The 26105-nt window shown below is 38.8% G+C and overlaps 1 protein-coding gene across 1 annotated transcript in view; it reads left to right on the top strand.

Moving 5' to 3' along the window:
* The first annotated feature begins 2069 nt into the window (after positions 1-2069).
* LOC122220629 overlaps positions 2070-26105 on the top strand; it is a 256097-nt gene continuing 232061 nt past the window's right edge. The window contains exons 1-3 of the mRNA XM_042940353.1: positions 2070-2081; positions 8073-8139; positions 8440-8616. Of these exons, the coding sequence (XP_042796287.1) occupies positions 2070-2081; positions 8073-8139; positions 8440-8616 (256 nt within the window). The remainder of the gene's footprint in view (positions 2082-8072; positions 8140-8439; positions 8617-26105) is intronic.

Raw genomic sequence — 26105 nt, forward strand, 5'->3', positions numbered from 1 at the left:
GGTATGGGGGTGGGGAGGGGGTGACGATTGTTCTTCAATGCCTCTATTCTGCAGGTTGTAAGGGATCTGACCCAGTTGTGAGGGATCTGACTCCCACATTCCAGCTCGTGGATACACAGAGACTGAGACTCTTTATTGCAAATCATGCTTGATCTAAGCTCCCAGAGATTCCCAAGCAGAGAGGAATGCCAGGCCACACCCTTTTCTCATGAGACAGGGGAATATACAGTTTTACTTCTCCAGAGAGAGCTGCTTTTTACATGACACACGACTTGGTCCTATCAAACCACTTTCCAGGTTTAACGTCATAATTTTACATGAGACAATGTAAAGATTCTGACCTCGTTTCATGATGTTACTGACTCGTACTGTATTCTATCGCATTCTAAGTATCTGTGCATAGAGATGTCTAAAATGCAGCCTGCTGTGAAGGGAGAGAACTGGTTTGCCTTACTTGAAAGTTTCCTGAGCACTATCTTGACGTGAGTAGAGGCACCTTGTGTTTTTTTGGCTCGTACAGTTTGGATTGTATGCCTGCAAGATACATTTATGATGACAATAACATGAGACAATTTACAAATCATAGGCATCTTAAAGACAAATCTTAACCCTTAGAATAACAGTGCTACTCCACATATGTTCTCGGAAATATGTGCTTTTGAATACATTGCGGTCCCTGTGCGGTGGCAAAAATAAGCAAATCAAACTCCAACTTCTGCTATTTGGCTAAAATTTCCTCATTTTGATGCGGACTCTTTTCCTTTAAAAACTTTTATACGCACTTCCCTCATTTTAGGACGTAGTCAATATAATCTTTGAATCTTTTATGTTACTCAGACATAAACGAGTACGTTTTACAATTAACACTGGAAGGACTGAAATCTTTCATTTTTCAACATTGTTAGCCATGGAAGAGCTCATACGCACATTGTGAAGTGACTTTTTAAAACTACGATTGAGAGCTCTCCAAATTAAAAAAAAAACAAAATGTGTCCCCTGTATCATTCATACATGATGTACTTTGTTTTACTGCCAAATACTGATAACCATTTTGAAAGGGCAAATTCCAAGTTTAAAAGGCTCTTTCGGCGAATGCTTATGATAATCTAATAAATGTTGGGACTACATTGCTTGTTAAAAAAATTCTCACTTATTATTATTTCCATGTATTTTTATAATCATCTGGTCCCAGACTGTGTTCTCGGGCAGTATTTTTCTCAACTGACACAATATCCAATGTAATCTCTGGCAGATTAAACCTGATAATTTATCCCACACTGCCTTTCACGAAAATTTGCGTACCCATCTTTGGGGGATGAAGTTCTCAGAATTTAATCTGCTTGGTCCTTAAGTGCACATACTTATCATGGACTTTATCAGACGTTATCTATTTATGACAGTTGCGACCCTGGATCCTGTTTTTTAAAGAGATGACGTAGTACAGCTAACGAAAGCCTCAACAGCACATTTTTAGCATAATTTCAGGGCAGTCTGAGTTAGTCACCTCTTGGCATGCAACAGGAAGGTTGGACTGTCTTAATCAAGTCTGAATTTTTCCCACGCATTACCTTCGTAAACCGTTTCGTGAATATTCACTGACTCTCAGTTTAGTAGAAGTCTGGAACAACAATAAAAACAGGACCCCAAATCAAAATCTGTTGGCTCGACACGGAGTGTTTAAGGGACCATTAAGTAACATCCTAGCTCTCCAGCCCCAAATTGCTTCATATCCCTCCTGGTCAGACCAATTTATTTTACTTAAAAAAAATATTTTTTCTTTTTAATGTTTACTTATTTTCGAGAGAGAGAGTGAGACAGAGTGTGAGGCGGGGAGGGCCAGAGAGAGGGAGACACAGAATCGGAAGCAGGCTCCAGGCTCAGAGCCGTCAGCTCAGAGCCCGATGCGGGGCTCGGTCTCATGGACCACGAGATCATGACCTGAGCTGAAGTCAGACGCCCAACTGACTGAGCCACCCAGGTGCCCCTATTCTACTTTTTAAATATTATTTGTCTTTTTTAGGGGGACTTGATTTAAATCTGTGCATCGCCAAGGGCAAGGGGCCGAGAACATGGATAGAGAGGTAAGATGGCTATAACCGTAGTTCCCTCTTCTGATTTTTTCCTTTAAAAGCAGCCTTTCAAGCTTTATTTTTCATAATATCATCCATGGACTTGAAAAGTACAGGAGGAGTGAGCAGAAATTTAGCCTCCTTGGTAGCACTCACGAGTAAAGAGGATGATTAACGAAGTGTAGCAGACAATGTAATAGCAAAAGAGAGTCTACGGAAGTCAAACAAAAGTGCCTTCAGAATTTCCAGGGATTCCCATGATCCATAATAGGACCTCACTGAGCCCGTCCACTGTTTCTATTTTTGATTAGATTTATAAACACAGCAGCACATATTTTCATGTGGCTTATCGCCCAGGGGCAGAATTAGGTTGACTGCCCTGAAAATGTGAGGCTTGTGAGTTTGGGGCAAGGGCTAGAGCGAAATAAGTAGCGTAATTGTTTTTGTGGCGAGACCGTGGGACCTCCTCTGTTCTGAATTACACATGGCTCAACCCTTTGACCTGACCAGACTCGGCCATGGCTGACAGGACTCCTAAAGTCGCATGAGAGGGTCCATCGCTGACGAGCTGGGACGTTATCTGTCAGGCAAGATGTGGGCCAGCAGCCACAGTAAACTATAGAAGTTACGAGTGAGACAATATTTGTGACCACCTTGGCTTCATTAAGCTTGTCGCCGTAGCAGTTAGCACTGTAACAGAAGGTGCCAATGTGAGGGATTTCTGGAATCTAAATGTCACACAAATATATCTATCTATCTATCTATCTATCTATACACACACATATTATATATATATATATATATATATATATATATATATATATAAAATGTATGTATATATATCCTGTTATTCTGTTTCAATATATTTTCAATATATATTATATATATATATATATATATATATATATATATATATATATGTCTGTGTGTGTGGATATATATATATATAGTTTATATATATTCAGCATATTACATTGTTCTCATATATATTCAGTATATATTCTGTGTATGTGTATATATGTGCATGTATATATTTAATTTATACATATATAGATTTTACTAAATTTTGGACAGTCTTCAAGGATATTTTGGAAAATTATCTGAACATTATTATTATGATTTAAAAAAAAATATCCACAAGGTTTGGGAATATGTCATAAGCCTTACTTCAAGTTCTTTCACTTAATTTACATTCTTTAAAAATAGATGGTGGCTCACTGATATAACTCCTCAGAGCTAAGGGGGCTGCAGAGGACTTCCAGAAAAGGTTGGAAAGAATCATGGGCTGGCACTTTTGCATTTGTGGAGAATGTGCTCTGTGATTTGCATGATGATATCACATATACATCTATCTAGGTATGATTTGGAACTCAGTCATTTGAATTTTTATTTTCCATCCAGTCAATTAAAAGTTCAAAGATAATACAAGCAGAGAGCGTTGGTTCACTTTCAGACACTCAGTATTATTTCCCAAACCAGTCCTTCTCCTGTAACATCCCCTAATTTTTTTTATCAACTTTTTTTTTTCATGGCCAATTTTATAAATTAAGGGTCTCTCTAGGTATTTTGTGCTTACAACAATTTGGAAATAACCTAGCGTTTAAAGTTTTTCTCTCTCATCTGAGACAATTGAATGCTGATTTAATTCTTAGTTACATGACATTTAAATTTTCCTTTAAAGAATACACAACTTCACTGCATTTTTTCTGAGTTGCATTTTTTTTTACTCTAGGAATTCTAAAACATGAGAATATGGTGGTCCCTATCAAATTATTTAGAAAAGGGAAGAAAGCCCACTAAAATATCTTCTAGGTCCCCCAACAAAATTGCATTCAGCCTTACCCAGTCTTGTTCTCATTAGCAATGAAGAGTTTGCTCTCTATATAATCCAACATGGAATGTTCAGAGCAGACAGGTGCAAATTGCAAGCTGTTTCACTTTGGCTGTTATCCCTTAAATAGACAAAGTAATAGACCGGGAGAACAAAAAGGGTTCCAGCTCAAGCTGCATAAATGAAAGTCTTAACAGGGACCGACCAGCTGGCTAGGAGAACTCAGTGTAGTGAATACTAAATGTTACCTTTATGCCACTTGCCCAGGAAAATGGCTTCAATGACAGCCCCTGCTTTTTATGATTGAGATGCCATTCCTTCAAGACAGTCTTTTGCTTTATTGTAAAGGCAACAATGTGGCCCAAGTGGATGAGAACAGAAGCCAACATACCTGTTCCTGTTTACCATCATTACACTCCTCCCAGCAATTCAGGCATGATTAGGTTCCTGGAGGTGGACCAGATCGACAGTATTTCTATCCATGTCTATTTTTTTTTTTTTGGTTTTGTTTTCTGGCTGATCCAAGCAAAGCCCCACAGCAGTGAAACAACTAAAACAATCTCCACCACTCCCTCCTCCCCAACAAGATGAATCTGCTGAGCTAGTCTGCTGGAAAACACAAAACAAAACAAAACAAAACAACAACAACAATGAAAAAACACAGTTGTTCATGTCAGGAACACCTAAATTAATTTCATGGAAGAGACGTGCCCTGCCAGAATGTGTAGGAATCTAAGGCATGTTTCTGAAAGGAGGCCCTGACTCTGTCATTCCTAAGTGGCCTCACATTGTGACTTGCCGGTCGTGCTCTGGAACCGCTGTCCGGAAGATGGAACTGTTTGGTGCGCGCAGAGGCCCCTGGCGAGGTCTGACTGTGAGGTCTCCCCGCGCACGCGAGGGGAGGCCGACAACCCCCAGCCGGCCTTGTTTACAGCCGGACAGAGGAAAACAGCTAGACACAAATGAGGGCTGACGGTTTCATCACGCACGATCGGTTGATCCCAGATGCAATCTGACTGCCCTGAACCGAGCGATGATCTGTGCAGTATGCAGTATTCACTTTCTTGCTGGTCTGTGCCCACCAGGCTGGCCGCGCCCCTCGGCCATGGCTTGGACTGCAAGCCGAGCTGAGCGCTGTGCTGGGGGGGACCCCATTCCTCCCGACGACAATCACATTCTTTTAAAAACTTCCTACGTTTGGCTCGCCACTGGTTATAAATGAGTTTGTTGTTGTTCGTGTTCTCGACTCTGTCGCGGTATTATCACAATTATTATTTTTTCAAGTTGACCATGTTGCATGAAAAGGCATTTGTTGTTTTTTTGGACGAAGAGGATGTGTATTGTCCAAAACAATGTCAGGTCTTACCAATTCCAGGCAGGTTTTTTTTTTTTTTTTCCTTCTTTTTTTCTTTTCCCCTCTGTTCAAATCACAAAGTATTTCTTGCTTTCTTCCACAGTACGTATTCCATATTTAGGGGGATAACCTTAACAAAAAATGTTTGAAAGACCGGATTCAGCACTATTTAAGCACACACGCAAAATAAACGTGTTCCCAGAAACTGCTTGCTTTGATTTGATGTAGAGTTAGGTTATAGCAATGAAATAGCAACGTAAAGGGCGGAAAAAAAAAAAGACATCAGGCCTATCTGTGTTGGTTTGGTCAAGATTTCTAAACATTCTGCTTTTCTTCAGGACTAAGTAGGTATCAGTGAGAAGCAGGAAGGTACTGATGATCAAATTTTGTTTCTCGATTTAATTTTTGAAATGCCATATACATATTTAATAGGTTGATGTGAGCTTATTAAAAATAATAAAAAGTTCCATAAATAAGCTAACTTAACCAGTGGCAAAGAATGAAGGCATTAATGTGAAATAGAAGCAAAGGATTTGTTTGCAGGAGCTGAGGAGAGAAAATCTCATCAGGAAGGAGGGCATCTGAATCGAGGTGGGGTAGTTGAAGGTGCAATTTACCCCCTTTAAAGGTGCCCATGTGTAGAGAGGAACGCGGAAAGGAATTGGCCAAGGAGAGCACTGGGAAATCACTGCCCGTTTCCTCTCGAACATGTGTTAGTAGTAAAGAGGTCACAAAATACAATCCCTCACTTGCTAATCCCCTCCAAGAATTTATCTCTGGTGTGTACAATCAGACTTGGCCTTCCTTTTAAATATGTGAACTCGTGAAAAAAAATATCTTTGAGACCTTTTTAAACGTTCGAGAGAAAACACATCATTTCATTTGAAGCCCTTAGTAAGGAAATGAGGTCTATTAATAGGCCACATCCATCTACTTAAAAGCGTGTTTAACTGGATCTGAAAGGAGTTGAAGTCGCAGGGTTACTGAACCACGTCAAGAAGACTCCTATCTGCTGCCACTTTAGATGGAGGCTGTGAAAAAAAAAATCATACTTCACCCCCTGTCTTCCTAAATGTGGGAACAGTCTTGCAGTTCTGAACTACTGTTTGTAAAAGTTTACCGAGTTTTTAGTGCCTTTCGTCTTCTGCGTTTAATTTAAAAGTTGAGAAGGGATGTAAATTAGTGAAATGTATTGTCTCTTGTGATTCAGATGTCTCTTGTACATTTTCATACTCGACCCTAATACTACACATCTTAGGATTTCTATCAGGTTGTGAGGCTATTTTTATCTTTTAAATAGAGCAATTGCACAGAATACATCACGCTACTTTGACAGCAGATGTTAAAAAGAAATATCAGAATTCCTGAAAGCAAGAAAAAAGTCTTTACAATTACTGGACTTTTCTCTAAATAAGAGTTATTATGCATTTCCTTTAAAAGAAAATCTCGAAATACTAGCAATTTTTTTTTGGTGGGGGGGATTGTGATTTTTCCCCCTGCGGGGCTCTCTTCACCACCTTTTTAGAAAAAAGATCTCTGGAGTACATGTTTTTCCTTGATTTCGTTTACAGTCGCATTAAATACATTTTGTTTTAAACCTATCGCACACTATTTGCCTTATGTTTCAAAGAGGAGATTCTCAGAAAAACAGGTCCTGCATTTGGGTTGGCTACGTGGACTATTTGCTCCTAAATCTTTAACATGCTTTTATGATACCAGGCTATTTATGCAACCTGTTGTATTACGATTTAATTGCTTTATGATATTTATAAGAATAAGGAAAGAGGTTTTTAAAAAGAAGTCAGGTTTTTTCTAAACACTGTAACGCAAAATGGCAATGTTAGAAGCTCCAGGAGATCTGGTAAAAGCAATGACACAGGGTTGTAAAATGGACACGACATTTTGTTATTCTGAATCCAGTCATCAGAAACTTGATTTAATGCGTTGTCTGATACGCCACCTTTACATGTAACCGTGGCTTGCTCATTTCTACGTGCTTTATCTTTCTGGCTCTTTGGCTTAGGCTAACCTAAATTTTATAATTTAATCTGAAACTTGAGCATTTCCACCATGGATATTTTTAAAATTTAGTCTGACAGTTATCAAGGATTCATTTGGAACTTGTAGGAGTCTGAGGACTCTAATAATATTTCTGGCTATTCATTTTCATTTTTGAACATTTATTATGCATTCTCATATTAATGGCTTTCCCAGTCACGTAATGAATTCTGGTTTTCAGTGAGGTGGCATTTTATGAAATTTGTGTAAGTCCCAGGAGACTATGAAACTCTTGGCATTTCACATCATTTTGACTTTTGCTGAAATTTTGGATCAGATTTATCCCTGGTTAGATTTCAAGAAGGAATTAATTCACACGCTGGAACTTAGCGGTTTAAAACAAATACGGACACAAACAAGCACCAACGCTGGGCACGTTTTCTACAAGATCATTCTATCTCGCCGAAATGAAATGGCATCATAGCACTGTCCGAATTCCTGTCAATCCTGCAGTGCAAGCTTCTCTGTGCAAATTGGCTAGTGTCCTTAATTTGTTGAGGGCCCTTTGCATTAATTAAAAATGATAAAAACAAAGTATTTGAACGTGACCTTCATTTGGCATTTGTATTAACTTTTCTTATCCTCTTTTATTTAATTCTTCCACTTCTGTTGTTCAATTAGTGTTTGACCCCTTTAGGAGAGATGTAAATTAAATGACATTTCAATGCCATCCCATATTTAAAATCCTGTGTTAGTTGTGGATCATAAATGATGATCTTCATTCTTTAGCTAATTTATTCATTTAACAATTTCCCTCCAGAAGTTTCGGCAGAAGGCTCTGAAGCAAACTAAGCAGAAGAAATCCAAGTCGGCTGAATTTCTGATGGGTGAGCCTTGCTTGATGAGTTATTGCTCATAATTTGTGTAAGGATTAATTAACTAATTACAGACAAATGGCTGTGGGCGAAATTTTGCTCTTGCTTGTCAGGGTGCAATTTGTAATTATTTTAATCATTTATTCTTTTTTTTTTTTTAAGAGTTAATTTTAACCTAATTCTGTTTTGGTGACATTTGAGGATGATACACTTGAGTCTTTCCGCACAAGAATTACTGGGAGGAATTTTCTGCTTGTCATTGGAATACATTTTGCTTTAGAATGATCTTCTGACCTCCTTGTTTTGCTCTAGTTAAAGAAGATAGAGAGGCTACGGAAGGCATCGGGAACCCAGCTTTTAACGTGAGCAGCCCGGATCTCTTAGCACATCAGACTTCAGACAGGAAAGTTATTAGACTCGACACGCTGGATCGTACCCTTGCAGCTCACCAACAAAAATTCAGGCTGCTGGCCTCTGCTGAACCAAAAGGTGTGACTTCAGTCCTGATTATCTTCATACTCGCTGACAGTTGCCGTGCTTCTGATCCAACCTGGGCATCCTGGAGCCGGCATCAGGCATTCCATCCCGGCGTGTCTGCACAGGCTTCCTGAGAGGCTCTGGATGCCACGCGGAGGGCACACGTAGGATCTGTTTTGCCATTGGTATGCAGGCCATAATCTCATATGTGAAGGTTGCTGAGCAGTGAATCCAGTCCTGTCTCGGGGTGCTGAGATGGAACGGGTTCAATCTCAGGACATCACACTCTGGGGCAGATAGGGGATGAAATGCTGACACTCCCATTTATAGGATGCCATTGTGCCAGTGTGTTTGTAAACGATGCGGGCCTCTCACTCTGGGGCCTTAAGACCTCAATGGCCCCTTCCTTTGGAAAAGGACGGTTTCTCTATAGGTTGAGACATCTGTGCTAGGAGCTTCACTTAACATCTGCTAAATGCAGAAAGCATGCCTTAGTAGTTAGGATTTATCTGCAGGAATCCACATTCACCCACAGTTTCCTCCGTTTTCTGGCATAGGGCTATTTCCAATAGTTAACTATTTAAAAGATTCTGCCCAAGCAAGGGGAATGCGTACATACTTAGCATCGGGCTGATACAAGATGGCGGACTCCTAGAGAGAGAGAGAGAGACAGCTCTTCTTCTAAGCTTGGGCGTCTTTGCTGCCAAGAGGGAAAGATTGTTTATTCTGTACCTATCGAGAAGGAAGTCATTAAAACTTGCTGTCTTTGCTCTCGTCTTCATCCATCGAACAGGACAAAAGACATCAGAATTGAATGACCAGATAGCTTTTTGAAAGGGAGCTGTCTGAAGTAATGAAGCATGAGCTGGCACAGATGTGTTTCTCTGCTGGTCCCACTTAGCAGCCTCATCGTGATTTCCACCTGTACAGAGCAGGCAATCCAGATCCCCATGGGTTAGCACGGTGTACAGAGCATTTATTGTACCAATTTTGATTCCTAAGGCTCGGGGGAAATTCTCCCGGCCTCTAGATTTCTGCATTCTACGTCGTATCATGTGTGTTCTAATCAGTGAATTTGGCTTGGCTTATTCTCCTTGCATGTGTCTGTGTGCATTTCTCTGGAAGTCTGTAAAAAGTGGCTAGATGTAGGGCTATCGCTTATGAAAATAAAAGCCTCCGTTTGCAAGTGCTTAGTATCAGTTAGTCACTATGCTAAGCATTTTCTGTGCACTCTCTTCTCTCATTTTGTACTTCCTTGGGCATATTAGGATACATATCAGTTAATGCAATAGAAGCCTCAATAACAGAGGCTTAGACTGGCTCTAGTACCTTCTGTTTCATTGCTTTGGATTCCTTAAGCTTGTTCCCATCTGCATGATCCAACATGATTTGATATCAGCTCCATGTTCCAAGCTCTGGAAGGAAGCTGAAGGTCACAGACCCAGAATTACATGTATTGTTTCTGTTTATAACCCTCTTGCTGGAAACCGGTCACCTGACAAGTCTAGTCACAGAGACCGGAAAATGTTGTTACCTGGGAGTCAAGTTTCCAGCTGCAATTGGGGGGTTCGTGAATGTATATTGTATCCAACTGGTAGAGTCTACGTCCAGTGTATTTTATTACTCTCCTCATTTTATAGACGAGGAAATCTAGGTTTTAACTTGACTGAAGTAAGAAAGAGAATAAATGGTGGAATACGGGATTTAAGCCAAGTCTTGTATGACTCCGTGATCTCCACATCTCACCCCACTGCCATATACCTTCCCTCTTTTTTTTTTTTATGGACATGCCACAGGGCATTGTGCAGGAAGATCAAGACAACATCTTGAGAGGTTGCTGACATATTCAGAAGGGAGACTCTAGAGCTGGGTCAGACATTCAAGATCAGCGACCTCCCAAGCTGGCAAAGAACATTCTGGCAGAGCGACAGATGTTCAGCAGCATGAAGGAGACTTAGGGACCCATGGCAGTCGTCTGGCTTCTTCTTGTTCAACCCTGGACTCTGAAGGAAAACTTCTGGTACCTTCAGTGCAAAGATTTTTTTTTAGGTCTTTGGTTCCTGTGGTGGGAAATTAGTCTTTCTTATGGAGCTAGGGTGTTTCACCGCAAGAGAGAGGTGTGTCCCTTAGCACAAATGAAGGCTGGAGCAAGCTTTTGTTTTGTTTTGTTTTGTTTTGTTTTACAAATTTATATTCAACAGAGGTGTTCAGGTTTTTTCAGTAGGAATTCTTATTCTCCGTGATCCCAGAAGACTAGAAGCCTACGTGGAAACCTTGAATTTTAAGTTTTTTGATGAATCTTCAGAGGTGGAGTACCAACTTGATGGCTTGGCTGTTAGAAGCTGAATAAAGCCAGTCATGGAGAATAATTACATTTATGGTACAGTAAGTGTTGGTGAGAGAGGATAGGATGAGGTCTATGAAAAGGATGACATTTGTGATAAGTGTTGGGGCGGAAGTAATTATGGGTAAGTGTTATAAAGTAGAAATATAATGCGAGCCACACACATAACCTTACATTTTCTAATAGTTCACATTAATGAAAAGAAACTAGTGAACTAATTTTAATAATACATTTTATTTAAAACAATAGCTACAAATATCTACAAATATTATTATTTCAAGTTATAATCAATATAAACATTTAAAGATACTTCACTTTTTGGGGGGGTATGAAGTCTTTGAAATCTGTGTGTGTTTTACATTGACAACAAATCCAACGTGGGCTAGCCTTATTTCAAGTACTCCATAGGTGTATGTGGCTGGTGTCTCGTACTAAGCAATGTGATTGTAGCTAACTACTTCTGGAAGTTTAGCTGTGCAAATCTGCATGGTAGATTTTCAAGAACTCTTAGAGAACTATAACATCCCAACACCCCAAATGCTGTTTAACCAATATTGACCCACAATATAATATTCCCAACATGGTCTCAATTGTACTTGTTTCTAATATCAGTTCTATGATATTAAAGAAGTCTGAACACAAAGGGTATTCCCAGACATAGGCTGAGTGAGTTCTGCGTGCCAGGAAATAGTAGCTTCTCCATGATTTTAAAGAAGGCCTATACCAAAGGCCAACTTTCTTGATGCTGGTTTTGTATGTAGGAGTTTCCACGAGAAAAGTATAATTGCTTAGGTAAACATATATTGCTTTATCACTTTTACATATGCCTAAAAATGGAATTTATGTTCCTCTGTTAGTGTTTATCAACCCTGGCTATATATGAGAATTATCTAGAAGTGAGAGACTCTTTGGCAGTCATAACCTTCAGGATGGTTGTTGGGTAGGTCTACATTCCAAGTTTTCTACAAGGCATTTTGATGGACAGCGTGGGTTGAGACCTGCCACTATGGGCCTCTTCCCATATCTGGGAGATAGAAGGTAGTAATTGTCATGAGTGACAGTTAGTTGGCCTGGTTCTGGAAGATGGAAGGAGAGAGAAAATTTTGTGACTCAAAGGTAGAGAGAGCAGAGTGGAAGGAACAAAAAGAAGAAACTTTAGATGGAAAATCCAGAAATGATTTATTATCATCCTGACACAATCAGCCAGACATTACATAGGTAGGGGTTATACCATCTGTCTTCTGGAACATGGTCAACATTTAGAAAAAAAATTATTTGCAGGGTGCCTGGGTGGCTCAGTCTGGTAAGCATCTGATTCTGAGTTTCGGCTCAGATCATGATCTCACAGTTTCATGAGTTCAAGCTCTGTGTCAGGCTCTGCTCTGACAGCAGGGAGCCTGCTTGGGATTCTCTTTCTCCTTTCTCTCTGCCCCTCGCCTGCTCACGCTGTCTCTGGCTCTCTCAAAAATAAATAAATAAATCAATAATTTTAAAAATTAAAAAAAGAAAGAAACAAATTATTTGCTACATCTCTATTCAAACCCACCCTGTTTGCCTGCCTTTGAGAGACCCTCCAACAAAAGATTCAATTGCGAATGAAATGTACAATTTTACGGTCGGTGAATGAAGAAGAAATATGTGATTTTAGAAACTTGAGATATTATAGAACACAGTGTTTCTTGTTAATATTAAAAAAAGAAAATTTTATATGATCTACCCATGTGATTACTTAGGCAAGAGGGTGATTAGATATTTCCCCCACGGTATTATTACAATGAGCATAAATTATCATCCCATAAGTAAATATCAGTATATTTCCACCTTTTAGATGCTTAACAAAAAAGCATTAGTAAGAATTATGGGATTTTTTTTGGTCACATGTCCTCTGTTCCATCATGCCCAGAACTTGTGCTTTGTGTGTGTGGACTGCTTTTCCAATCCCAGCTCATCCTCTCTGCTCATTGCCAGCTATGCACTGATCTGATGATGATGAGCCCGTGGAAATTCAGAATTATAGTACTCGCAAAGGGGGCACCTGGGTGGCCCAGTTGGTTTAGTGTCCAACTCTTGATTTCAACTCAGGTCATGATCTCAGGTAGTGGGATCGAGCCCCACATTGGGCTCTGTGCTGACATTGTGGAGCCTGCTTGGGATTCTTTATCTCTCTCCCTCTCTGCCCCTTGACCACCCCCCTAAATAGTCATTGAAGAGTGAGAGTGGCAGAGAACCACTCAGTGTGTGTGTGTGTGTGTGTGTGTGTGTGTGTGTGTGTGTAGAATCCCAGTTTAGCTGATTCAAGTATGTTCAGTCTAGGACTCAGTGCATGTCTGAGGATTTGTGGTTTAAAGGAGCCCAAAATGAACATAGCTTTTAGTGACAAAACTGATACAGAAGTTTAGGTTTTCTGATAGGTCAGTGATTTGGTCAATATCTTAGCAGTTGGACAGAAATGCCATTTTTTAAAAACCTAGTTTCCTTTAAATATTGGGTGGAAATTTAAAAAATACTTTCTAGCCATCAGATTAAAGAGTTATACTCTATCAATGAAATTCCATATTAAATTCAAACGTTGCTAAGCTTTTCTTAGCTGCCATTTGGCCAGCTCATTTATTGCATTTCCATTTAAGAAAAAAGTAAGATGACTCCTAGGAAAGGGTTAATTCCAAGTAAGAGACAGTCAGGCACACAAGCTTGATGTCATGCCAACAGCTCAGGACCAGAGAGGAAGGGAAATTTTTTTTTTTTTTATTTGACTTTATCTTTTATTTTTTAAAATTTACGTCCAAATTAGTTAGTATATAGTGAAGCAATGATTTCAGTAGATTCCTTAATGCCCCTTCCCCATTTAGCCCATCCCCCTTCCCACAACCCCTCCAGCAATCCTCAGTTTGTTCTCCATATTTATGAGTCTCTTTTGTTGTCCCCCTCCCTGTTTTTATATTATTTTTGTTTCCCTTCCCTTATGTTCATCTGTTTTGTCTCTTAAAGTCCTCATATGAGTAAATCATATGATTTTTGTCTTTCTCTGACTGACTAATTTCACTTAGCATAATACCCTCCAGTTCTATCCATGTAGTTGCAAATGGCAAGATTTCATTTTTTTTGATTGCTGAGTAATACTCCATTGTATATATAAACCACATCTTCTTTATCCATTCATCCATCTATGGATATTCGGGTTCTTTCCATACTTTGGCTATTGTTGATAGTGCTGCTATAAACATGGGGGTGCATGTGTCCCTTCAAAACAGCACACCTGTATCCCTTGGATAAATGCCTAGTAGTGCAATTGCTGGGTCCTAGGGTAGTTCTATTTTTAGTTTTTTGAGGAATCTCCATACTGTTTTCCAGAGTGGCTGCACCAGCTTGCATTCCCACCAACGATGCAAAAGAGATTCTCTTTCTCTGCACCCTCGCCAACATCTGTTGTTGCCTGAGTTGTTAATGTTGCCATTCCGGCAACTGTCTCATTGTGGTTTTGATTTGTGTGTCCCTGATGATGAGTGATGTTGAGCATTTTTTCATGTGTCAGTTGGCCATCTGGATGTCTTCTTTGGAGAAGTGTCTATTCATGTCTTTTGCCCATTTCTTCACTGGATTATTTGTTTTTTGGGTGTTGAGTTTGATAAGTTCTTTGTACATTTTGGATACTAACTCTTTATCTGATATGTCATTTGCAAATATCTTCTCCCATTCTGTCAGTTGCCTTTTAGTTTTGCTGATTGTTTCCTTCGCTGTGCCGAAGCTTTTTATTTTGATGAGGTCCCAGTAGTTCATTTTTGCTTTCGTTTCCCTTGCCTCCAGAGACGTGTTGAGTAAGAAATTGCTGCGGGCAAGATCCAAGAGGTTTTTGCCTGCTTTCTCCTCGAGGATTTTGATGCCTTCCTGTCTTACATTGAGGTCTTTCATCTACTTTGAGTTTATTTTTGTGTATGGTGTAAGAAACTGGTCCAGGTTCATTCTTCTGCATGTCGCTGTCCAGTTTTCCCAGCACCACTTGCTGAAGAGACTGTCCTTATTCCATTGGATATCCTTTCCTGCTTTGTCAAAGGTTAGTTGCCCATACGTTTGTGGGTCCATTTCTGGGTTCTCTATTCTACATCATTGATCTGAATGTCTGTTCTTCTGCCAGTACCATAATGTCTTGATGGTTACAGCTTTGTAGTATAAGTCTGGGATTGTGACGCCTCCTGCTTTGGTTTTCTTTTTCAAGATTGCTTTGGCTATTTGGGGTCTTTTCTGGTTCCATACAAATTTTAGGATTATTTGTTCTAGCTCTGTGAAGAATGCTGGTGTTATTTTGATAGGGATCGTGTTGAATATGTAGATTGCTTTGGGTAGTATCAACATTTTAACAATATTTGTTCTTTCTATCCAGGAACATGGAATCTTTTTCCATTTCTTTGTGTCTTCTTCAATTTATTTCACCAGCTTTCTATAGTTTTCGGTGTATAGATTTTTCACCTCTTTGGTTAGATTTATTCCTAGGTGTTTTATGGTTTTTGGTGCAACTGTAAATGGGATCGATTCCTTGATTTCTCTTTCTGTCACTTCATTGTTGGTGTACAGGAATGCAACCAATTTCTGTGCATTGATTTTATATCCTGCAACTTTGCTGAATTCATGAATCAGTTCTAGCAGTTTTTTGGTGGAATCTTTTGGGTTTTCCATACAGAGTATCATGTCATCTGCGAAGAGTGAAAGTTTGACCTTCTCCTGGCTGATTTGGATGTCTTTTATTTCTTTGTGTTGTCTGATTGCAGAGGCTAAGACTTCCAATACTATGTTGAATAACAGTGGTGAGAGTGGAAAACCCTGTCTTAGCGTTGGGTCGCTTGTATATGGCTTTTATCATCTCAAGGTATGATCCTTCTATCCCTACTTTCTTGAGGGTTTTTATCAAGAAAGGATGCTGTATTTTGTCAAATGTTTTCTCTGCATCTATTGAGAGGATCAGATGGTTCTTGTCCTTTCTTTTATTGATGTGATGAATCACGTTAACTGTTTTGCAGATATTGAACTAGCCCTGCATCCCAGGTATAAACCCCACTTGGTTGTGGTGAATAATTTTTTTAATGTATTGTTGGATCCGGTTGGCTAATATCTTGTTGAGGATTTTTGCATCCATGTTCATCAGGGAAATTGGTCTATAGTTTTCCTTTTTAGTGGGGTCTCTGTCTGGTTTTGGAATCAGGGTAATGCTGGCTTCATAGAAAGAGCTTGGAAGTTTTCCTTCCATTTCTATTTTTTGGAACAGTTTCAACTCTTCCTTAAATGTTTGGTAGAATTCCCCTGGAAAGCCATCTGGCCCTGGACTCTTGTTTTTTGGCAGATTTTTGATTACTAATTCGATTTCCTTACTGGTTATGGGTCTGTTCAAATTTTCTATTTCTTCCTTTTTCAGTTTTGGTAGTGAATATGTTTCTATGAATTTGTCCATTTCTTCCAGACTGCCCATTTTGTTGGCATATAATTGCTCATAATATTCTCTTATTATTGTTTTTATTTCTGTTGTGTTGGTTGTGATTTCTCCTCTTTCATTCTTGATTTTACTTCTTTGGGTCCTTTCCTTTTTCTTCTTGATCAAACTGGCTAGTGGTTTATCAATTTTGTTAATTCTTTCAAAGAACCAGCTTCTGGCTGGGTTCATTGATCTGTTCTACTGTTTTTGTGGTTTTGATAGCATTAATTTCTGCTTTAATCTTTATTATTTCCTGTCTTCTGCTGGTTTGGGGTTTTATTTCCTGTTCTTTTTCCAGCTCGTTAAGGCGTAAGGTTAGGTTGTGTATCTGAGATATTTCTTCCTTCTTTAGGAAGGCTTGGATTGCTAGATCTTTCCTCTTATGATTGCCTTTGCTGTATCCCAGAGGTTTTGGGTTGTGGTGCTATCATTTTCATTGACTTCCATATACTTTTTAATTTCTTCTTTAACAGCTTGGTTAGCTCATTCATTCTTTAGTAGGATGTTCTTCAGTTTCCACGTATTTGTTACCTTTCCAAATTCTTTCTAGTGGTTGATTTCGAGTTTCATAGCATTGTGGTCTGAAAATATACACGGTATGATCTTGATCTTTTTGTACTTACTTAAGGATGATTTGTGTCCCAGTATATGGTCTATTATGGAGAACGTTCCATGTGCACTGGGGAAGAATACATATTCTGCTGCTTTAGGATGAAATGTTCTGAATATATCTGTTAAGTCCATCTGGTCCAATGTGTCATTCAAAGCCATTGTTTCCTTGTTGATTTTTGGATTAGATGGTCTGTCCATTGCTGTGAGTGGGGTGTGGAAATTTTGATTACAGTAGTGTTTTCCAATCATCTTGTCTCATGATCTAATCCCCAGGCATTTCTTCCTGGTTTTTTGGGAGAGGGTCTTGGAATAAGAACTGAGATCTCTGTCAGTTGTTGAAGAACCACAATGGTTCTACCTGCTAACTTGTGTAATGTGGAGGAGTACCTTGTGGGCAAAGACTATGTATATCCCTTCACTTGACATTGCCAATGGCACATGGATGGATGGAGGCACGAGTCTAAGGTCTGATCAGAACAAGAGAAGATGTTGGAGAGAATGTACCATAGCCTAGAATGGGTACCAGCAAATATTAGCATTGGAGGCAACAGTGGTCACTGGAGGTGGCCCCAACGGCAGCTCTGGAATTGACAACAAGTGGTTTTCCTGTGGCTTCATAGAATGGAGGCGCCACCATTGATTCCATGATAAGAATGGTTTGAAAAACTCCTCTGTTGGTAGAAAAACCTTTACATAGGCAGCAGCAAAGCAGAAGGTGGAGTGGTAGAGAAAGAAAATGGCAAATGTTCGTTTTAAAAAAATTTTTTTTTTAACGTTTATTTATTTTTGAGACAGAGAGAGACAGAGCATGAACAGGGGAGGAGCAGAGAGAGAGGGAGACACAGAATCTGAAACAGGCTCCGGGCTCTGAGCTGTCAGCACAGAGCCCGACGCGGGGCTCGAACTCACGGACCGTGAGATCATGACCTGAGCTGAAGTCGGACGCTTAACCGACCGAGCCACCCAGGCGCCCCGAAAATGGCAAATGTTCTAAAGACACTAAGGGAAATTAGTTTGGGCATATATGATCTAAGGCCTTAGATCCTTCCAGCAGAGATGAGGGGTAATTTGAAATAAGGGTAGGAGATCCATAATAGTTGTGCCTGAGCCAAAGAAATCATGGATTATGGTTATAAATGTGACTCTAAATCTAATTTCAGATTGGTGTAGCCATTAAAGTTACACATGCACAAAAATTTGTAATAAAAATAACTTGTAGTGCACATGTAAAGTGCATAATTCAAATTGTCTGAGCAAATATGTGATGAGAATTGTTTCTCCCCATAGTGCACATAGCCTAGGTTATTTTAGAAGTCATGTTGTATAAAACTGTTTACATCACTCTCACTCGTGGCTATTTTCCCCTTAAGATGGGAAACAAGTGTTATATGAAATTTATAGAACATTTAAATTTTTTAAATGTTTATTTATTTTTGAGAGAGAGAGAGAGACAGAGTGTGAGTGGGGTTGGGGTAGAGAGAGAGGGAGACACAGAATCCGAAGCAGGTTCCAGGCTCCAAGCTGTCAGCACAGAGCCCGACTCGGGGCCCGAACTCACAAACTGTGAGATCACGACCTGAGCTGAAGACGGACGCTCAACCGACTGAGCTACCCAGGCACCCCTAAATTTATAGAACATTAAAAAATATATATTGTTTTTGCTTTAAGACATTTCAACTGTTATTAAGATGAAGGAAATAGACAGGCAAATCATTTGCTTTAGGTTTATTGAACTGACCTGGATTTGTGTCTGTAGACCCCATTTGGCTCCTAAGTGAGTTGAACCTCCTTCATTGACCTCAAAGGCTAAAAATAAACACTCAAGAATGTATCCTTCTTTCTGAAATGAAGAAATATTTTATGGAGATACATGAAAGATAAAATATTTGGTCAGTTTACACAAATCAACACACATCAATTTAAGTTTACTTTCCTGTTTTTTTTTTTTTTTTTTTTTTAATGGAGTAAGAGTTCTAGAACAACATTCAGTTTGGGAAAGAGCATTTTAATCAGATATTTGAGTTTTGAGAATTTCAATAGAATAAGAAAAGTTTCATTTATTGTCCTCTCAGAAAGAACTGCCTGCTTACAGTTAATCAGACAGATTTGCCCAGGAAATTAGGAGAACGTCTATTTGTGTTATCTTTTCCTGTTTCTGTTAATGCTAAAATTGAAACCATTGGTAACACTTTTTACCAACCATTCAGCACAATTATTTTCTGTGTTGTCTTCAAGTTGATGTTAGCAAAACCCCCTAATGGATAACTGTGTTCGTAAGATAATATTTTATAAAATCGTTCGTACATCGTTGGTTGGAGTAAGAATTCTTTTAAGAATGATTTTAACATTGAGAGATGTTGCGTTACTACTCTGGTTCATGGATGAGAAATGGGCTCACACATTTCAACCACTGGATCTATTTATACGCCGGTGAAATTTATATAGCTTTAACATAAAAATGTGAACATAAGAATGTATACGAGGGTGGAAAGGATGGTTAAGAATCTTAGAATCGTGGAAATGCTAGACCGGAAATCACAAAGCTGGTATTGCAGAAGTCCAAGTCTTTTCCTAATATAAACAGCTGCACAGTAAAAGGACAGAACAAAATGTGACAGAACAATGTTTTCTGCCACATTAGCGATGCGATCATCGTCTTAGCAGCTGGACGTGTTACTGGATTGTTTACCCACATCCTCTGAAATAGATGGTGAAATTTTAAAAGACATAACTTCCTATCAGAATAAGAAGTTACACCATACCAATGCAGTTTCATATACATTCAAACTTTGCAAGCCATGATGTTGACTAGAGTCAATGGTTGCATTTCCATTTTAAGAACAATTTTGTTAGAAAAGTTGTTCGTGACCTTAGTATTTTATGCTCTTAAATTTTTTTTTTTTTTTTTTTTTTTTTTTTTTTTTTAACGTTTATTTAATTTTGAGACAGAGAGAGACAGAGCATGAACGGGGGAGGGGCAGAGAGAGAGGGAGACACAGAATCGGAAACAGGCTCCAGGCTCTGAGCCATCAGCCCAGCGCCCGACGCGGGGCTCGAACTCACGGACTGTGAGATCGTGACCTGAGCCGAGGTCGGAGTCTCAACCGACTGAGCCACCCAGGCGCCCCTATTTTATGCTCTTAAATATAAATAAGTCCTTCATCTCCAAATAACTCCATTTAGAGTTTCTTTCAGATCACTTTTGTTTTCTATTAGAGAGAATTTAACAGCAAATTGACCAAAAACCTTATTTAAAAAAAACCCAGGGGAAGTCCTGAACCCTTTGCTTTAGGAGATAAAGTGTAGTTGTCTATAAATTTCCAGAGTTTTCAGAGAAAGGATTATTAATTAAGATTATTTAAACTAAATCTAATAATCCATGGTATTGATTGCTTCCATATTGAAATGTGCTGCACTGTGATGAAAACATTACTACCTGGGCAGACTGGGTGGCTCAGTCATTAAGGTTCCGACTTCAGCTTAGGTTATGATCTCAGAGTTTGTGAGCTCGAGCCCTGCATGGGGCTCTGTGCTGACAGCCTGGAGCCTGCTTTAGATTCTGTGTCTCCCTCTCTCTCTACTTCTTGCCTGCTCACACTCTGTCTGTCTCTCTCTCAAAAATAAATAAACATCAAAAAAAATTAAGAAAACATTACTACCTAAATGAAGTCTTAAACATAGTGCATAAATACAAGTAACCTTAGATCCATGAGGAAGACGTATTATTAAATGAATGATGGCGCAATAAAAAAGGTTAGGGTGGGGCTCTTGGGTGGCTCAGTGAGTTGAGCGTCCCACTCTTGATTTCGGCACAGGTCATGATCCCTGGGTCGTGGGAACGAGCTTCATGTTAGGCTCTGCACTGACAATGCAAGCCTGCCTGGCATTCTTTCTCTGCCTCTGCCCCCCTCCCCTCTCCCCTGCTCACTTTCTCTCTCCCTATCTCTCTCTCTTAAAAAAGAAAAAAAGATTAGAGGGTGATTGATGTTTAATTTCAGGTAGGTCCTAATTTGAAAGGCAATATTGCACGCTATATACATCAATTTATTTACATGTAGAATCATGCTGCCAGGCTTCAAGCTAGAAAAAAAAAAAAAAGGAAATCCACCTTGATATTTTTGGAAGGACTTTGAAACATGTATAAAAAAAAATAGTATATTTATACTTCACCTTTGAATTATCGCCATTACTTAAGTAATGGAAATATCTTCCAGTTTAGGAGCTAGCTACTTAGGGACACACTCTACCGCTGCGGATTTGAGGTCCAGGGGAGCACAGGATGCATTAATGCCTCGAGGTGCTTTGGGATAATGCCTTGCAGGAATTATGCACTCAACGGCACTATGGTGGTTTGAAAGTTAAGATGCCTCATAATCTACCACGAGGGAGGGCCTTCGGGGAAGAAAGAATATGGCTCAATTAATTAGTACTTGTTAGCAAACTTCTACTGTTACCCTATTTAGATTTTCAAATCACTGATATCTCAAATACCCACAAGATGTGGAAAGGAAGTAAGAATAAGCAGTTGAGAAGGCGAATTTGCCCAACAGGGCACCTGTTCTGGAATACAGGGTTAGTGGTCAAGTAATTCGCACAGGCTAGCTTTTCTGTAAAGATGAAAAAAGAACTATTATCCATTTGCTGTTTTTAACCCGGCTGTTAAAGAAATTCATGCCTTTCAGTTTGAATTTCTGAGTAAGACGAATACTATTGATGATGACCAACGGACTCCTATGCAAAATCTAATATAAATAATTTAATTTTTGAGAGCGCTCTGGAGCTTTTCTGGGTGTTCTTTTTCTTAAAAAAAATTTTGTTTTAATGTTTATTCGTTGAGAGTGACAAAGAGACAAAGTGTGTGGGGGGGAGGGGCAGAGAGAAAGGGAGACCCAGAATCTGAAGCACGCTCCAGGCTCAGTGCTATCCGCACAGAGCTCGATGTGGGGCTCGAACCCACAAACCATGAGGTCATGACCTGAGCTGAAGTTGGATGCTTAACCCACTGAGCCACCCAGGTGCCCCTGGGTGTTGCTTTTCTATTCTCATTTTGTCTTCTAAGTGCCTATTGTTGGTATTTAGAAAAGTTAATGATTCTTAACGATTACCTGGTTATTTTCAAGCTATTGTGTCAATAATATCTCCTTTGTTCTAAAAGTTTTTTTGTTACATCTCTTATGTTTTCATGGTAGGGAAGCATATCATCTTCAAATAATAATTGCATAAGATATAATGATTTTCAATAGTTTGAGCTCATCTATTGTTCTAACTGCTTTGGCCAAGATTTCTAAGAGAGTGCTGAATAATAGTATTGATAGTGAACATCTGAATCGTACTTTGAGTTCTTGTCATTAACTTTTATTTTTGGATGTTTATTTGGGTTGTGTTGTTCTGTTTAAATATTTAGCATAATACTATGCTTTATCACAGTAAGACGTATTCTTGTATCTTTAGTTGCCTTTAAGTTAAATGTAAAATATGTTTGGGGGTGCCTGTGTGACTGTTGATTAAGTATCTGACTCTTTTTTTTATTTTAAATTTTTTTTTAAGTTTATTTACTCTTCAGAGAGAGAGAGAGAGACAGAGTGCGAGCAGAGAGCGAGAGGGGGAGACACAGAATCCAAAGCAGGCTCCAGGCTCTGAGCTGTCAGCACAGGGCCCGATGGGGGGCTCGAAATAACGAACCGCGAGATCATGACCTGAGCCGAAGTCGGACACTCAACGGACTGAGCCACCCAGGCGCCCCAAGCATCTGACTCTTGATCTCAGCTCAGGCATTGATCTCAGCCCAGGCATTGATCTCAGCCCCACGTTGGGCTCTGTGCTGGGCATGAACCCTATTTAAAAAATATATATATATACACACATATATTTTATATTTTATTATATTATTCATTATATACATAATATATATTATAATATTGTATTTATATATTACAATATTAGATATTATATATTTACTTACATTTATTATTTATATTATATATATTACAAACATAATATATATGTGTGTGTGTATATATATACACACACACATATATATGTATATATATATAAAATGTTTGTAAATCAACCTTATAAAACAGTATTTGGATTGATTTAGTATGGTAAGGCATGTATAAGTTTGACATAGTTTTCACTTTCTATATTCTATTACAGCCCCTGATTTCCACATATGTATATGTAAACTGGCATTGTGGACATTTAAACCTGAGTTCTTCATACTGGATTTTCAAAGAGGGGAAAATAGGAAGGTTTCCCAAATGTATTCATAAAGTGCATAGCAATTCAGTTTCATTACACTTACGTAGCCTTCATGCCTTTAAAAGGAATAGTGTTCGGGAGAATATCCTAGTTTGTAAAATGTTGGTGCATGGCTAGCATCATAGAATGTAAACCGTTTAGTTAGTGATTTAGTTTGCATGCAGTTCTCCTATTTTTATTTCACTGACAGTATATCACAGAAAACATGATGGTTGGTGATAAAAGGCTGAGCTGAAACAGGTGGATTCACAGGAAAAGGACAAGAATGGAGTCGATAAAAACCTCCCAAGGAACAGATAGATGCCTTCAGATTTTCCTCCTCGGGAGCTAATGGAGCTGATTTGAAAGGAAGTGATTGCCTCGTTGAGCCAAGACACTGCCATGATTCACGCTAACCTTCCTCTGGTGGGCAATTTCGTTCTCGCTCTTACAGCCCCCAAGGAACTGCATGGGTGCACACTGGAGTATTTCCTGACCAAAGTTCATGTACACTGTAATTTAAGTAAAAGCCCTGATTACATTCTGTGCTGCTCTGAGTTAAATGATAGGAAAACCTGATATGTGTGGAAGGGCAGAGGCAAGTACATGTGTTCTCCACCCCCAGTTCAGTAAAAAAAATAGCACAAGAAATGAATCAACTGAGGCTGATTCTAAACATTGAATGGCTAATTCTAGGAAGTTGGAAACAACAACAGAGTACCAAGAGTACCTGTAAGACCAGTGTCCTGCTTTATTAATTTATGTATCACATCCAATTGCTTCAATGCATCCTGTAAGATATATATTTACACGTGGGGCTGTCAGATTATTCATCTGAATATAACAAACAGTTAAATGCCAGCGAAATTAGAATCTGTTGTATGTATGTTGCTAGATGCCCTACTTTGAATTTCTCAGTGGGTCTATTAATTTTCCTGTGAGATGATTTTAGATATATCCAAATGCATATTCTGAATGACTAGGGCACTTTCAGAAATTTATCTTATTAGCAACCTACCTTCTGGTAATTTACACCCTATTCAAAAGCCATCCCACTTTATTATAGCCTCACACTATCCAATGAAACTTGAGCAAAGGAGCTAGTAGTGTTAGGAGGAAGTCTGTTGTTTCCGAATGTATCATAGGTTTGCTGTGCTTTACTGTCTTAGACTACTGGATTTAGCCTACTGTATTCAGGTTAGTGGTTTATCAGGGCAAGACATAACCGTAAAGAGGAGGAATTGTTCTGCCATTTAAGGGTAGGTTCTTATCTGACTCATAGGCTGATTTATTGTATAGCAAGAACTTGGCAAAATCATAAGACATTATAAATAATAGGTTATAAGTATTGCAGTATGGCTTCACTATCTCTATAGTCTTGAGAATATAGTGATTTGATCTTGAGTGTAATTCTTAGTGTGAAACAAAGGCATATGCAAAACACGTGACCCTTACTCGTCCTTGAGTTGCGTCATCATCCTTATCTGGCTCTCATTTTTTCCCACGACACTTATCACCACCAAAAAAGAACCCCCACAAAACCTATAAAATATACATATTTGTTTGCCTTTATTCTTCCACTCCCAGAATGTAAGCTCTGGGAGGGGAAGGATATTTGAGCATTTTACTTTACTGACATATTCACATAAAAAGCACTCAATAAATACTGGTCGAATGAATAGATAGGAAACATCATACCAGCAGAAAGTGCAAAAACGTAATAATCATTTGAACAAAAACATGAGTTAAACTCCATTCTGGGACTAGTGAGGAAGTCTGGACGCCATTACTTACTTTACAATATTGTAACTTCAGGGGACTGAGCAAAATCGAACAGCATCTGCTAATGAAACATGCTTCTCATGTCTTTACGCTCTTTGCATCTTTTCGCCTTTGCCCATGCTTCCCCTTCCATGAAAAATTCCTTTCCCCGGTAGTTTTAGATTTGGCTAATTCCTGATCACATTTTGAAACTTAACGTCAGGTAGCAATTTCTCCGGGAGTCTTCTCTAAGTCCCCAGTATTATGGGTTAGATGTTCCTGCTATGTGCTAGAACAGAACTCCTTTACCACAGTATTAAATCTTACCAGATTGCATAGTTTCCCTTCCTTGTTCTCTGAGCTCATTGTGCTCTGAAGGCAGAGGCCATGGTGCTTTGTTTGTTCCTTGTTAAAATCCACAAACATAATATTTTGTTCCTAGAAAGCACTTAGTTAAAGAGCAAAGGGAAGAGAGATCTTGGAGGAAAAGGTAGAGGGGGTGGGGAATAGAAAGGAAGAGACGAATAAAGAGTGGGAAAAAAGTCGTTCAGTTAATCAAGACAAATCATCTCAGACAGGGAAGAATTTGCAGTAGGTTTCCAAGAAGGGTTGATTTGACAAATGGATTCAGATGTTATGAGTACCTCTGTGTGCCAAGCACACTTCTAGACCCCGAGGGGGCTGCAGTAAACAAAGACATAATGTCATTGTCCCCATGGAACAATTTTATTTTAGGTTAGTCTGAAAACATGTTTTTTAGGTTTTGATTTTTTTTTTTTTAGTAAGGGAGACAGACAATAAACAAGCATAATATTATATATCAAGTATAATATATGTTATATATTATATTGTATATGTAACACAATGTACAACATGATGTAAAATATAGTGGAAAATACACAAATTGTAAAAATATATGAATTATACAACATATATGAATTTTATAAAGACATATGAATTAAGATATATGAATTACATAAAAAATGAATTATATAAATATATGAAATAGAAATAATGAATTCTATAAAATATATAAAATACATGAAATATATATTCATAAAATATATGAATTATATAAAATAT

Source organism: Panthera leo, chromosome B2 (assembly GCF_018350215.1).
Source record: "Panthera leo isolate Ple1 chromosome B2, P.leo_Ple1_pat1.1, whole genome shotgun sequence".
In the NCBI taxonomy this organism is placed as follows: Eukaryota; Metazoa; Chordata; class Mammalia; order Carnivora; family Felidae; genus Panthera; species Panthera leo.